The following is a 15,226-nucleotide window of genomic DNA, read 5'->3' on the forward strand; positions in this document are numbered from 1 at the left end:
TCCTCTTCTACGCCCCAGCTGCCTGCAGTCATAGCATTAGATAGCAATGCACTTAACCCTGGTCTTTTGCAGACTGCATAATTTCTCTTATCCGTGCCCGACATAACAGCCTGTCCTCCGGGGATTTTAAATGTGTGTAACCAAGCAGCACGATTTCGCTGAAAAACACTCCAGACACAAGCTTAAATGTGCAGCAATTGAGAAATGCCAAGTGGCCATAAGTTACCGCCCAAGAGGTGCCTGGGCGCAGAGTTCCAGTATGGTTGTTGATGTGCTTGGAGCTCTTGCGCTGTCAGTGGATATATGATGCAAATTAATGTTTCCCTCCTTGCACTGTCCCTGTGGAGTTCTATTTCCAGGCAGGGCTTCCAGGAATATGTTGTACCTGATGGCTGTAGTGAAGGAGTGATTGTTGGATTAGGGAGCCACATCAGTCAAGGGTGGTTTGTTAGCCTATGCTTTATTCTCCGCAGACCTGCAAGAACGGACTTTGGGAGTTATATAAATGAGAGGCGTCCTTAGTCATTTAAACCATTGAGATTTCCATAGTGAAATGAACGTGCGGACTCATTTAATTTCGCAATTATAGCATTTTAGGACATATATGTGCATACATTTGGATTTTTAGTCCTAAACTAAATTTGCAGGAATACAGTAATATCATGGTGTTACCTGCTTTTTGTTCCATTCTCTCCAGCCTCATGCTGCTAGTAATAGTAAATAAAAAAAATAGTCAACTGTGCAGTACTAGCTTTAGGACCCATTTGCGCAGGTCTCTAATTTGAATTGGTTTTCAGCAGTAGTGTCCAGCAGTCATGTTATTACTGTGTTTTGCATTAGTTGCAAGTACAGAAGCAAAGTAACATTTAATTAGTTAACAGTAACTGCACACATTACTTAGTTGCGATAGCCACTGGTTATGTTTGAGTAGCACTTTCCATCGAAAATTTATTGTTTAATTTGCCTGTAACGTTTAACCCGGTGGATGTATTTGCACAAAACTTGTTAGTATGTCAAATCAGTCAGCTAATTTTCAGCTTGCCAAGTGCTGCATAAATCAGTCCATCGGAAAAATGGGAGCAGGTGTTAAAAATGGGTGATTTCCCATTTTAGCTTAAATTGGAAATTTTGCTCTCTCTACAGCCCGAACAACTCGACAGATTTACAGCAAACTTGGCATGGGAGTAGACCTTTACTCAAAAAACGTGCTTTTTTTGGTTTGCCTAGTAGTTTTTGAGATCGTAGTTTTTAAAAAAATGCAGAGCGGGCTTTAAATGTTTTAAATTGTGTATATTTTTTCCTTTTAGACTCGCAAGTCAATCTTTTAGTCGCATTTTCAAATGTTGATGATGTGTTTAGCTGGATTTGGGATGAGATTTGTATTCTCTGCCATTTTGAAACTCGCGAGTTGAAGTGATAGAAATCAGCGCTATATTTGGTGCTCAAGTCAGAGGTGACTCACCCGTGGCAATTATGGGTGCTGAATTTGAAGGCCATTTTATTCCTGACTTGGAAGTCTTCTCAGAGTTGCGAGTTTCAGACACTGGGGGGCAAAAAATACAAACGATGAAAGCCAAACACTAAAATAAGTGTCAGCCCTTGCTTGGGAGGTAGGGCCTGTGGCTAACCCTTGTTGAAGCAGCGCCTTGGCACGGTACAGTGGCTGACCTCCCACTGCACTCGCCCAAAAGGCTGTACTCGGAGTGGGATAGCCGCAGTCAACAGCGATGAATAAAACAAATATCACCAAAGGCACAAGCACAAACAAAAACAGTTAACTGAAGTACAACATGGCGGTCAGCTGTGAGTTATGTTATATGTTGTGTGTGCTCCTAAATATAATATCCAATATGGTGGTGGTGGTGATAAATGGTTTTGCTCCCTGAATCTCACTTTGACACAGCCTAATGAACCGAGAAATGGATGCTATGTATCACTCACCCTGCTTTACCTGTACCGGGGAAAGCTTTCAATTGGGCTCCACCATCTCTACCAGATACGTTTTCAGTCTCTGCAGCGAATCTTTTATGTGATTTGTAGGAATGGCTAATTGACTGAAGAAACTCCATTATGGGTCTTACTCAGTTAAACCCCATTCAAGGCTTCACATGGTGGGATCTCATCAGCCTCTTTCAACTGTGGACGGGATTTCCGACTCTTGTTTACTTTCATTCACCTGTTAGAACAACTTTGCTCTACATAAATTTAATTTATTTTGCTTTGTTTATTTGGCAATGCAGTCACACACACCATCCTCACATATACACATCCATAGTCATATCCCTCGACTCTCTCTTTCATACTCGCGTCATGTGCAGTCAGACTATTTGCGGAGGGCTGGAAAGATGCCCTCGTATGCCCGCCTGTGATGGCCCTACCAGCCAAGTCTGCCTTAATAATTTTTATTATTTACACAAAGTTTATTACATATTATTCCGTGTATACAACATGGTAAGGGAACTCGTCCCATTATGACAGAGGGCGCACCATATCACAGCTGTCTTTCATTATGCCATCTCGGAATGTCCTACTGTTAAAAACATCTGGTAAGAGTTCTTGGAGTATTGTCGAGTATCCTGTATTGTCCAGTCCGCGCACAGCCAGTTTCAACCTTCCCAATATCTTTAATGACATTAATGGCAATCATTACACAAAGGCACTACCACACAGTGGAATAAAAATAGCACAAAGAGTCATCGCCCATCTTTAGAGGGGCACCAGTGCCCCCTCACTGCATAGGGGACCACACTGGGAACCGCACCAACACCCACCGACCATGCATGCAATCTAGGATTCATCCTCGGCTCCTCCCTTTCCATGTCTAAGCAGCTCAACGCCGTCTCCTCCTCCTGCTACAACACACTCCGCATGCCCTGCAGGATCTACGAGTGGATCCCGACCGAAACAAGAATGGTGACACAGGCCCTCGTCAGCAGCAGACTGGACTACGGCAACGCACTCTACGCAGGAATCCCAGCCAAACACCTACAACGCATCCAAAACGCCTCCGTCCGACTGATCGTCAACGTCCTTCGCCGCAGCCACATCACCCCCCACCTGAGAGACCTACACTGGCTCCCCGTCGACAAGAGGATCACCTTCAAGCTCCTCACCCATGCACACAAAGCTCTCCTCAACGCCGGACCAGCCTACCTGAACAGCAGACTCCGCTTCCACACCCCCACCCGCCAGCTCCGCTCCGCCAGTCTCGCTCTTGCCGCTATCCCCCGCATCCAACGAACGACCTCCGGCAGCAGATCCTTCTCCTACCTCGCCGCCAAGACCTGGAACACGCTCCCTACCCACATACGGCAGACCCATGGCCTACTCGCCTTCAGAAGACTCCTCAAGACCTGGCTCTTCGAGCAGTAGCAGCACCCACCTCTCCCCTCAGCACCTTGGGACCCTCACGGGTAAGTAGCGCGCTTTACAAGTACTCTGATTGATATAGGGTATGAATAATCGTACGTTACTTAAACGACCATTATGTGAGGCAAATGGTTGCCCCAGCATACACAGTAAAATCTGGAATGATTACTTGCAGAGATCATTTTACTTGAACTAACACTCTAGTCTAACAGATGGTATCCTAGACCTCGATTTCATAGTAGAGGTCACGCTTTTGCGAACCTCCTGAAATTAGTCGCCTAACAGTAATGATCTGCATATAAATACTTGAGTCTCTGATGATAAATGCATTTATAAAAGAAGGAGCCAGCACTTTTCAAAGACTGCTGAGGTGTTTGACTAATGAGGTGTGTGGTGTACATGCTCCTTTCTTCTGTTAAGGGTGTTTTCTCGTCACTCCTAGATGATAAGGCTCCCGTGACCGACACGAACATCCCCTCCCATCTGGAACAGATGCTAGATATCCTGGTGCAAGAAGAAAATGAGCGGGAGTCAGGGGAGACTGGACCCTGCATGGAGTACTTGCTGCATCACAAGATCCTCGAGACGCTCTACACGCTCGGCAAAGCAGATGTAAGTTGAGAGCTCCCAGATGTGTGCCTGGGTCTATGGCTGCATATCTGTGAAGCGGTTATTGTTTACAAGAAGCCTCGTTTCTCTAATTCACAATATTTTATGTCAAGGTAACCTGGGTGTCGTCCTCTGGCAATTGCTTGCCTGCACTGAACAACGTCTTGTTCGCCTGGAGAATGGGCACGCTAGTTACACTTTACCGCATCCAAGCCAGATGACGTCCTGTTTATTACTGCCACATAGCAATGTGTAATACTAAAAAAGTTTTGAAAAATTGTAAATCGCAATTCGAAACTGTCTTTTTTTTGCATCAGAAATGCGCACTTTGCTTGAAATTTCATCCAGTGTAAAAAATAAAAAACACATTTAATTGATGCTTAGGATCTGTGACCCCCCCTTTTTTTTGTGCAGTTTTTAGGGCTCGCACTGCGACGCAATCGCGAAGCGATTGTCGCTGTGGAGCCCTATTGTAATCAGTTTAGCTTTCAAGGAGTTCAAGGGGAGACAAGAGACTGTCACTCGCAGCCTGCCGGAATCGGATCAGGTCGCGCGCATGAACACGCGCTCCGATTCCAGCAGGCTGATCCCCGTCACAATGGAGCGCGCAAGTAGACAGACACACACACACAGACACACGAGCACACACACGCCGCCTCCCTCCCGCGCGCACATACACACAGACCCCCCCCATCTTACCTTGCGCATCCCACCAGAAGACCGTAAAATCTGATTGTCTCCGCTTTCCTTGTTTAATATACAGATAAGGGGCTCGGTCCATGAGCCAAACTAGAGAGAACAGTATGGGACAGGTGGCGCGCACGGTGATATCTTTCGAATGAGTAAAAATAGTATCATTTGTGGAATGTACATGGGGTCCAGGTCGAATGGGACAAGGAACGTGAAGAGTGCCCGAGACAAGAGGAGCAGGGATAGTGATGGGCGAAGAGTAAACTCGAACGAATCGACTGAGTGCAGTTGTGGGCACCAAAGAAAGAGCCTAGTTAAGTGGGCAGGAACGGGGCTGGGACAGGGGCGGCCCGAGGCCCGGGCTCTGTAGCACATTCCTTCGCCTCCTCAGAGGCTGGCTCTCGGCAGCAGTCTGTGGGCCCTGGATATCCCAGAGGCGGGGCGGGGGCCGGGTTTGGGGAGGCGGTGGCAGCGGCCTGGCTCCAATCTGTGGAATGAAAGATGGCCGGGCGGCGCGGGGGAGCCGCGGCTCCAGCGATGAGCGCTCTGCGGGGCTCTGGCCACAGCAGCGCGTGCACCGGCAGGCGCTGAGGAGACCCCGGGTGCGAGCAGCAGGCGGTGCCCGGGCAGGGCGTGCGGGAACCCCGGCCGAAGGGCGAAGGATGCCCCCAGCGGCGGGCAGGGATCGGGGGCGCCGCGGCTCCCCCCTGCCTTCCGGCCGCTGAGAGCCTGGAGCGGCCACGGGTGCTACAGGGGAGCAGGCTGGAGGAAGAGGGCACGCACTCCGCGGGGCCCCAGCGCTGGCCCCCCGGCAGCCAGACTCAGGAGGCGCCGCCGCAGCATCTGTCCAGGGGGCCCCCGACCTAGTGGCGGCGTCGGAAGAAACCGAGCGGGAGCGGCGGGGCTGTGCCTTGGCTGAGCGGGCGGCGGGGGCAACTGCAGCCGGTCCCCCCCCTCCCCCACTGCAGGCGGGGAGCCGGCGCAGAGCCCCCAGCAGCACGCGGCCCCGGCGGGCAGTGGGGCCCGGAGGGAGAGCACGGGTCTACCCCTGCCCCCGGGATGGGAGAAGGCCCGCGACTACGATGGCCGCGTGTTCTTCATCGACCACAACACCCGACAGACCTCCTGGATAGACCCCCGGGACAGGTGAGACTCCACAGCTCTACACAGGGGGGAGGCAGGGCCGCGGGCGGGGCTGTGAGCAGTGTGCACGCCGAATACAAGCCAGGATGTCCCCTTCTAACTGTTCGAAAGTTCAAGTACTTTTATCCTCCTACATGGGGATTGTCTTTTTGTTAGGCTTACTTCCTAGTTTCTTGACAAAAGTTTTCCAGGGTTCCACGTTACTTCTCATCATGCACACTTCCCAACTGCCCATTTTCAAGAAAGTTGTTTAAATGTGCGAGAGCAACAATGCCAGGCTACAGCACCCCCAGTTTTAGCAACACATTATTAGGGGTTATTCTGCCTGCTTCCAGTGTGTCTGTAAGACTCGAACCCCGTTGAGCTTCAGGGGAGACAATTACAAAGAAACAAACTTGGCGTTTTAAGCCATTGTGTTAAATGAGAAGCTCGTCTGTTTTCCTTTGTGCGATACCTGTCACTTTTGACCCAATATGTTCCTCTCCACAGCTTTCTTATGTCTGTAGTTATGGCTCATGTGTTTTTATGCGGTCATCTAAATTATGGGATTTTAGATAGTGGCTTCTTTGAATCGTGCCCACCTCAATTGGCTTTACGGCGCTTATGGTATCAGCATTGTGATGGGTAAGACTGACTTGAAATGTTATGCCCAATTTGTGTCTTTAAAAGAACTGCAGGTCCTCTTTGAGCCATTACTTTTGAATAGCACTAAGACTATTGTCTGTGCTCATCATTTCTCCTTGCCTAACTAAATCTGTCCAGTTTACATGAGATTGAAAAAAACAAATGGTTATAATGGACTGCTTCAGTAATAAGCTAGGTCATAACCACTTAACCCAGCTGACGCCTTTTCACTGAAATTCCTGACAAAGATCAGCGTCCTTGACTAAAATGCTACTCGCCCACCGTGACAGTTTTGTGTGTGTGGGTAACACCCCTTCTCGATCCACGAGGTTTTCTATAAACTGCAAGTACTGTTTTGAGAAAGGAACCAGTGCTAGTGCTGGGAAATTTCCAATTTTCCTTACTCTTTGGTAAAAAACAAGGTCCATGAAACCTGGGGTATTCATTCCATTGGTTTTAAGTCTGATGCTCAAAGCCCAACTTTCTGATTAAGGGAAAAACTAGAGCGCTTTTTTCGAGGAAGTGTACAGCACTTGGATGCTTATTATTTAGATCGTGGGTCTCCAACCTTTTCTGTACTGAGAGCTACTTATGTTCAATGAAACGCATTGACAGCTACTAATATTATTAGTTATGTATAACTTAATACTTTTGATATGCATAATCATTCAACCAAGCAAAAACTTTCTAATTTAAGATCTACCAAAACGCTCAGGAAATTGTTTACTAAGGTGCCATGGCTGAATCGGAAATTTCACCAACATAGAGCTGATTGATGAAGCATGTTAAATTAGTTTCGTATGTCCACCGGAAGACTTCTAGCCTTTTGGCACCTTTCCTATGACTTAGTTTCAGATTCCGTGGACTGGGCCGGGTTTGTTGCATAGAAAGAATTGTATCCAACTTCATCATATTGTGTTCGCTAATGTTCAGGCACTTGATGGTGCTCTAAGTTGTGCCAATTATTGTTTTTCCATCATGTGCCATTCGCTATTTTTATGCACAAATATTACTGCTAATCTCCTGAAAGGGCAAGGTTTGGTGTTCGAAATGCGGGCTGATTTTAGTTTTGGGTGTATTTATTCAACTATTGAATAAAGTGTGAACCTGTTAGTTTATTTAATTGAAAAGGATAAATGACGTATAGAGGAGGAAAAGGTCTAGGTAATGTTATTTGGGACATCATATTAGTTAGATGAGGTTTGGGATGAGTTAAAGCAGAGAAGAGTCTAGAAAAGGTTATTAGGGAACTCATAGTTTATTCAGATAGTACAAATAGTTGATTTTTTTTCTCATAAAATCATCACCACACACCCAATTTTTATTGAGAGCTCCGCAGCATTATATATGATAAAGTACCCCTTCTGTCCATTATAAGAATATTGAAGTCACCATTGAGTTATGTGACCATATACACGAACAAAGCTAAAGGTGGAGTTCCTATATAAGATCTTGCAACTCCAACATGCATTATCCTTATGATGTACAGGGGTTAGTTTATTTCTTATAATACATGGCCAAACCACCTCCTTTTCCACAAACGTCTAGAACGTGAATCCTGAAAAGTGAATGAAAAAAACATTGGTGGTGTAATTGTAGGTGCGAGTTTGAGTTTTCCATTTAAAAGGAGGATGCCATGGTCTGTGAACGAATCAGTGTTGCTGTGATCATGGGTGTTGAGTCCATGTGCAAAGAGCCCTCGGTTCACACCTCCCCCTGAGCAGGAAATATTTGCACTTTAAAATATCACACAAAACAGATAAGGGAAGAGGAGACTAGGGCTCTGAGATGTAAATCACTGAGTGCCTTGGTGCACTTCCTGCTCACCCTAAAGAGGGTGGGAAGCATACATACATATGTGCACGTTCATAGAGGAATAATTAAATAACATAACGAGACAATGATTAACACACATGCTTACATATAAAGGTGCGCCTAAATAATCATGCAAGCAACCATATAGGCATACGATATGACATGTGCATATAGAAGTAACACTCATATGTAAGCACATAAACAAACAAACATATGCTAACATAACAGTGAGAACAAAGCTGAGAAGTGATTACATTAAAGCAAAGCAGCATGCTGATTTACCTGCACACTCCATTTTGGAGTAGGGAAATAGTACACAATTGGGCTGTTAAAATGGATAAATGATGGTGCGTACTTGGCTTTCACAACTACTAAGGAACAATAACTTTCTAATCCTATTTTAGTCACTGGCAAACATGCAAGAACGGGGTGGGGTGATAACGAGCCTAGCATTGTTGCATGTCCGGCTCCCCTCCGGAGCCGCCTGGACTGCTGTTTAAAAACAAGATTTAGTAAAGCACATGAAATGTAAAGAGGAACAACAAGGTGACCATAACACACTCAAACCTGGCCACATGACAGTAAAATGACATGTAGCGGACTGGATAACGGCGCGTTTCTTCAAATAAGAAGCAGGGGGAGGAGGAGGCAGCTGAGGAGATGAGCGAGCGGAAGCAATTTTGAAGCATAAGGGCACTGTCAATAAATAAATAAAGGTGCATGGCGAGCGGTGCTCAAGGACAGCTGAACGCCAGCGCTGCTCGAGGACTGCTAAAGAAATTGTGCTTCCAAGTGTTAAAAGAACATGTAGCGTAGGAGCCCAAGTAACAGAGGTTATAACATTTTAAAAGTGGGGACTAGTAAGCATTTTCACTAATGAAAGGCCAAAGGACAGTCAGAACAGCCAATAAAAATTGGACACACCACCTTAGGAAATGCTGATCATAATCCGGAGTAAACCTTATAGATTGTGAACAACTATCCAGATGCAACCGGTTCGTAAAGAAGTTGTATCTGAAATCGGCAACTTGGAGAGAGCCACTAAATGACCTTCCTAATGAATCTGAATTACGCATGTCGCAATTTGACCCCCTCCCCCCGTGATTGGTTTCCCATGCAGTAACGGTGGCCTACAAGGTGCAGCAGAATTTCATCCTTACGTTCTTCTTCCCAAATGCGTGTTTTTTTTATAAAGCAATCCGTGTCAGGCTGCTAAAAAAAACAAGCATTTTCAGTGCAATTGTATTGTATTGTAATTGCATTTATATAGCGCTTACTACCCCTGACGAGGGGTCAAAGCGCTTTTTCGGCAAGTAGCACGCTACTCCGGGACCCATAAAGGATTAGTGTTCAATTACTGGAATATGAAAGTAATTAAAGTGGCGGATAGGTTAATCAGTTAAATGGATTTGGAAGGATAGCGGAAGGATAGAAGAGGAAAAAAGGTTTGTATTTATATAGCGCTTGTTACCCCTGATGGGGTGTTGAAGCTCTCTTTTTTTGTTTTTTTTTTGTGGGCAGTAGCACGCTACTCCGGAAACCCATAAAGAATTAGTGGTGAATTAGTATGGTGAAATTTTAAAGTAATTTGAGTGGTGGATATTAGTCAGTTATTTGGAGTGAGAAGGATAGCGGAGGGATAGAAGGGGGAGAAAGGTTTGCATTCATATAGCGCTTGTTACCCCTGACTGGGTGTTGAAGCACTTTTCTGGCGAGTAGCACGCTACTCCGGAACCCATAAAGGATTAGTGTTGAAAATTAGTATAGTTAAATATGAAGTAATTTGAGTGGTGGATATGATATTCAGTTATTTGGATAGAGAAGGGTAGCGGCAGGTTAGAAGAGGGAAAGAGGTTTGTATTTATATAGCGCTTGCTACCCCTGATTTGGTTTGAAGAGCTTTTTTTGGTGAGTAGCACGCTCCTCTGGAACCCATAAGGATTAGTGTGGAATTAGTAAAGTGAAATATGAAAGTAATTTGAATGGTGGATATGTTAGTCCGCTATTTGGATTGAGAAGGGCTGGGGAGGGGTAGAAAAGGGAAAAGGATTGCATTTATATAGCACTTGTAACCCTGATGGTGTGTTGAAGCGCTTTATTCGTGAGTAGCATGCTACTCCGGACCCATAAAGGATTAGTGTTGTACCTTAGTATAGTGAAATATGAAAGTAGTTTGAGTGTTGGATGTTTTATTCAGTTGGATAGAGAATGGTAACGGAGGGATAGAAGAGGGAAAAAGATTTGCATTTATATAATGCTTGCTTACCTCTGATGAGGTGTTGAAGCGCCTTTTTGGCGAGTGTCATGCTACTCTGGAACCCATAAAGGATTAGTGGTGAATTAGTATAGTGGAAAATGAAATTTGAGAAGTGAACATATGTTAGTCTGTTATTTTGATTGAAAAGGATAGTGGAGGGATAGGAGAGTGAAGGATTTTGTTTTTCTTTCTTTTTTTGGGAGATCATAGCAGTAGGAGGAGTCTTGGATGAGTAAAAAGGGGTTGTGGAGAGGAAGAGTCAGAGGGAAGAGTTTAGAAAGGTTTGTTTTGGGGATTGGTATAGTAAAAGAGGTGTCGGATGATGCAAGGCTGGGTAGAGTAAGGGAGAATATAGAAAGGGTTATTTTGGGGATCATAGTAGTGGTATGGGGTTTGGGAAAAATGAGAGTGGGTGTAGAGGATATATTTATATATGTATAGGGTGAGAAATTGGGTAGTGCATTAGAAAGAGTAGTAGAAAGAAGATTGAGATGAGTCAAAGTTGGGTTAGACGATGTATTGAGAGAAGTATTGTCACGACGTCAATGGTGATATACCACTAACCTCTGAGAGATGTCAGCAGGAACGATGGATAGATGAATATCCCCCCTCCTCTCCAGGACGCACAACACACAGTGTAAGGAAAACACAACTATGTATGTATGCCCCCCGGGGAAAAGGGAAGTGGATAAAATAATAAAGGCTGTCCAGAGGGGCTTCTGAAGGTATGTCAGTATGCCGTCCACCCACTCACTCGCCGGTCTCTAAGAACCCTCGGTGGTATACTGCAGGTAAGGAAAGAACAAGAACCAACAATTAGAAACCCAGCACTTCACAGGCATCAAAGAAACATAACATATCACTAAGGGTAATTACTAACTGATGTGGTGGACTGGAGCGCCTGTAAACCCCTCAAGGAAGCAAACCACGAACAGCAGATATCCGAGTGGAACCAATAGCCTCCTCGGAAGCAGCCGAACAATTGGCGACTGTAAAAATCAGCAAGGGTTTCTCAACGTAGGCAAAATCAGCAAGGAAAAACAAAGAAGCAACAAAATCAGCAAGGAGTCTCGTTGAGTAGCACGTACCGGTACGCCAGGATTCACAAAAGGAAATGTCCCAATGAAAAACACCAGTGACGGAGACAACGCGCTCCTGCGCGGGTCTCACAAACGTCACTCAAAGAAGAGCGAGGCCGCCCGTCTTATGAATGCGGGGACTCGCTCGCGAAGCTGGATGCAAAAGGCAGTCTTCTAGAAGTTCAGAAAAGCAGAAATCATTCTGCTCAAGGCAAACAATGTATCTGGAAATCCACTCCAAGGAGCAGGCAAGGGCTCCGTCCCGGTCTCACTTAAGGTCCTGATTGACAAGCCCCGAGCCGTTACCTCGGAAGGCTTTTGTCGACACCACGCTTCCGCTTCCTTGTCTGCTGGGCTTCTGGGGACTGTAGTTCCGCAACCGCCAGGCTCCCTCCAGTGGCGAGATGCGGGAAATACATTGTCTGACCAACACTGTTTGTCCCTTTCTGAACCTAGTACCCCTGGTAATCGCTACATAGCCCCCTCTCGAGGACCGACGTCCCGGCGGTCGACCAGGCCTGCCAGGATTCGCTGCATGAAACCGTTCCACCAACAAGGGACTATGCATGTTGGCGGAAGGTTCCCAGGTCCTATCCTCCACCCCGTACTCTTTCCATGCCACAAGGTACTGCAACCTCCCACGGCACAAACGGGAATCAAGGATCTCCTCCACCTCGTACTCCTCATCACCGTCCACCTCAACGGGGCCAGGACGCGAGGGAAGACGCATACCCACCCGACAGGGACGAAGTAGAGACACATGAAACACCGGGTGGATACGCCAAGAACAGGGGAAGAGACAAACGGACCGCCACAGGGTTAACCAGCCCCTCAATACCATAGGGCCCTATGTACTTAGGCGCCAACTTCCCCCTCCCTTTCAGACGCAGGTTCTTAGTTGATAACCAAACCTTATCCCCAACCTTGTACTCGGGTTCAGGGACCCGCTTCCGATCTGCACATCGTTTCTGGGCTGCCTGAGATAGAGCCAATTGGCTTCGAGCATCAATCAATACCGCCCGAAGGTGAGCATGATGCTCCTGAATGGAAGGGTGAGTGGAGGTGACTGGCCATTCGAAGGGGAGCATATCAGGATGGAACCCGTATAAACAAAAGAAAGGGGAGCACCCTAATGTGGAGTGTTCTGCGTTATTGTAGGCGAACTCCGCCATCCACACCAGAGGGAACCAGTCTTCTGAGTTCTGCAGGGTAAAGCAACGTAAGTATTGTTCCAGGGACTGGTTAAGCCGCTCGGTTTTACCATCTGTCTGGGGATGGAAACTGGTCGATAACCGAGCCTCAATATGTAATGCCTGACAGAGAGCTTTCCAGAAGCGAGAGGTAAATTGGGATCCCCTGTCAGTGATTATGACTCTAGGTATACCATGAGCTCTCACTACATGCTGGAGGAACACCAAGGCCAATTCGGAAGAGGTAGGCAGTTTTTTCAGGGGAATGAAATGACCCATTTTCGTCAAATGATCAATCAAGACTAGAATCGTGGTATAGGTCTCACAAGGGGGCAATTCTACTATAAAATCCATTGATACTGTATGCCAAGGAGAAGGAGGGATTGGGATGGGACGTAGCAATCCCACAGGTTTGGAATGACTGGATTTACTCTGAGCACAAACAGCACATTTCTGTACATAGTCTTTGACATCTTTTCGCAGCGAGGGCCACCAAAAGGATCGTTCTGTACTGGCAATGGTCTTGTATTCTCCTAGATGGCCTCCCAACGTAGAATCATGACACCACTGCATGATCTGTTCCTGGAGCGTGCTCAATGGAATATATAAAGCATGATAATGGTACAACAGATCATCCTTGGTGCTTCTATGTACCGGATCTTCCTGTATCCATGAAGCGCCATCAATCCCAAACACCGCTACTTTGACATCTTCCAAGAAGTCATTTAACATCACAAAAGCCAGCGTTGATTCTGGAAAAGCCGAGGGAGAAAGGATGGTAGGAGGTACGGTATCGTCATCCTGAGGAGGTCCTGTGAGGTCGACCCTACGGGAGAGAGCGTCTGCCTTACCATTCTGGGGTCCAGGTCTGTATTTAATGATAAAATCATAGTCCGAGAAAAAGAGCGACCACCTTAGCTGCCTTGGCGTCAGTGCTCTTGCTGTTTTCAGAAACAACAGATTCCGATGATCCGTATACATCTCGACAGTATGCAGAGCCCCTAACAAGTGATGCCTCCATTCCTCACAGGCCCGTTTAATAGCCAGCAGTTCTTTGTCTGTGATAGAATAGTTCACCTCACATGGTGTAAGTTTGCTGGAATAAAAGGCCACAGGATGTAGTTGACCCGTATCTGGATGTCGCTGGGACAATACCCCACCCAATGCATACTGCGAGGCGTCCGTTTCCACCACAAATGGCAGATTGGGATCTGGATGCCGCAGGATAGGAGCTTGAGTGAACCGCCTTTTTAACGTTTCAAATGCATGGTCTGCTTCAGGAGTCCACTCAAAGGGTACATTCTTTCTCAGCAGTCTGGAAATCGGAGTAATAATGCGAGAGAAATCTTTGATAAATCGTCTGTAATAATTAGCAAACCCAAGGAAACTCTGTACAGATTTAACATGAGTCGGGCGGCCCACTGTGTAATCGCTTCTACTTTGCTCATGTCCATTTGGAACCCCTGGGCGTTAATGACATATCCCAAAAAAGCCACCTCGCTGACATGGAATAGGCACTTGTCCAGCTTGGCGAACAGGGAATGGACCCGAAGACGATCCAGAACTGTTTTAACGTGGCAGATGTGTTCTGAGATGTTACGAGAATAGACCAAAATATCATCGATATATACGATGCAGATTGTTTCCAATAGTCCTCTTAGTACTTCATCCATGAAGTACTGGAAAGCGGCAGGGGCGTTGCATAGCCCAAAAGGCATCACTTGGTACTCGAATAAACCGAACTTTGTGCAAAAGGCGGTTTTCCATTCATCACCTGGTTTCACTCGTACCAAGTGATAGGCACCACGAAGATCCAATTTGGTGAACACCTGTGCCCCTCGAAGCTGGTCCAAGAGTACGGGTATGAGGGGCAACGGGTATCTGTTCTTGATGGTCACTTTATTTATAGACCTGTAGTCTATACACGTGCGGAGTTCGTCACAGTCTTTCTTCGATATGAAGAAGAGTGGAGAAGATGCCGGGGAGGTAGAATGACGGATAAACCCCGATGCAAGGTGTTCCTCCAAATATGTCTTCAAGTAACGTGTTTCAGGCTCAGTGAGGGCATACACTCGACTGCAGGGTATGTCCGCCCCTGGAACAAGATCTATCCGACAATCATAAGGTCTGTGAGGTGGTAGCTGAGTTGCTTTCCTTTTGTCAAAGACATCTTGGTAATTCACGTACTCTCCAGGAAGGGTGGTAGCACAGCAGTACCTTCCTTCTATGCATCCCTGGGCGAGAAGAGTTGCCTGTGTCTCATTGGTTTCATTGGACACCTTGAGTGGGCAGCAATGTTCTCGACAGTACTGGGATGTTAAAGACACCGAACGTGCAGCCCATTTCACCACTGGATCATGTAAGGTTAACCAGGGCATGCCAAGGATCAGGCGGAACTGGGGAGCGTCAATGATATCGAATTGTATGATCTCCTGATGGTTCGTGCCTAC

The 15,226-nt window shown here is 46.5% G+C and overlaps 1 protein-coding gene across 1 annotated transcript in view; it reads left to right on the forward strand.

Moving 5' to 3' along the window:
• The window catches only part of FHIP2A (FHF complex subunit HOOK interacting protein 2A), a 359,146-nt gene that overhangs the window by 67,129 nt on the left and 276,791 nt on the right, over positions 1-15,226 (forward strand). Inside the window, exon 3 of the mRNA XM_078643886.1 lies at positions 3,812-3,981. Within this exon, the coding sequence (XP_078500012.1) occupies positions 3,812-3,981 (170 nt within the window). The remainder of the gene's footprint in view (positions 1-3,811; positions 3,982-15,226) is intronic.

This window comes from Lissotriton helveticus, chromosome 5_1, assembly GCF_964261635.1.
Source record: "Lissotriton helveticus chromosome 5_1, aLisHel1.1, whole genome shotgun sequence".
In the NCBI taxonomy this organism is placed as follows: domain Eukaryota; kingdom Metazoa; phylum Chordata; class Amphibia; order Caudata; family Salamandridae; genus Lissotriton; species Lissotriton helveticus.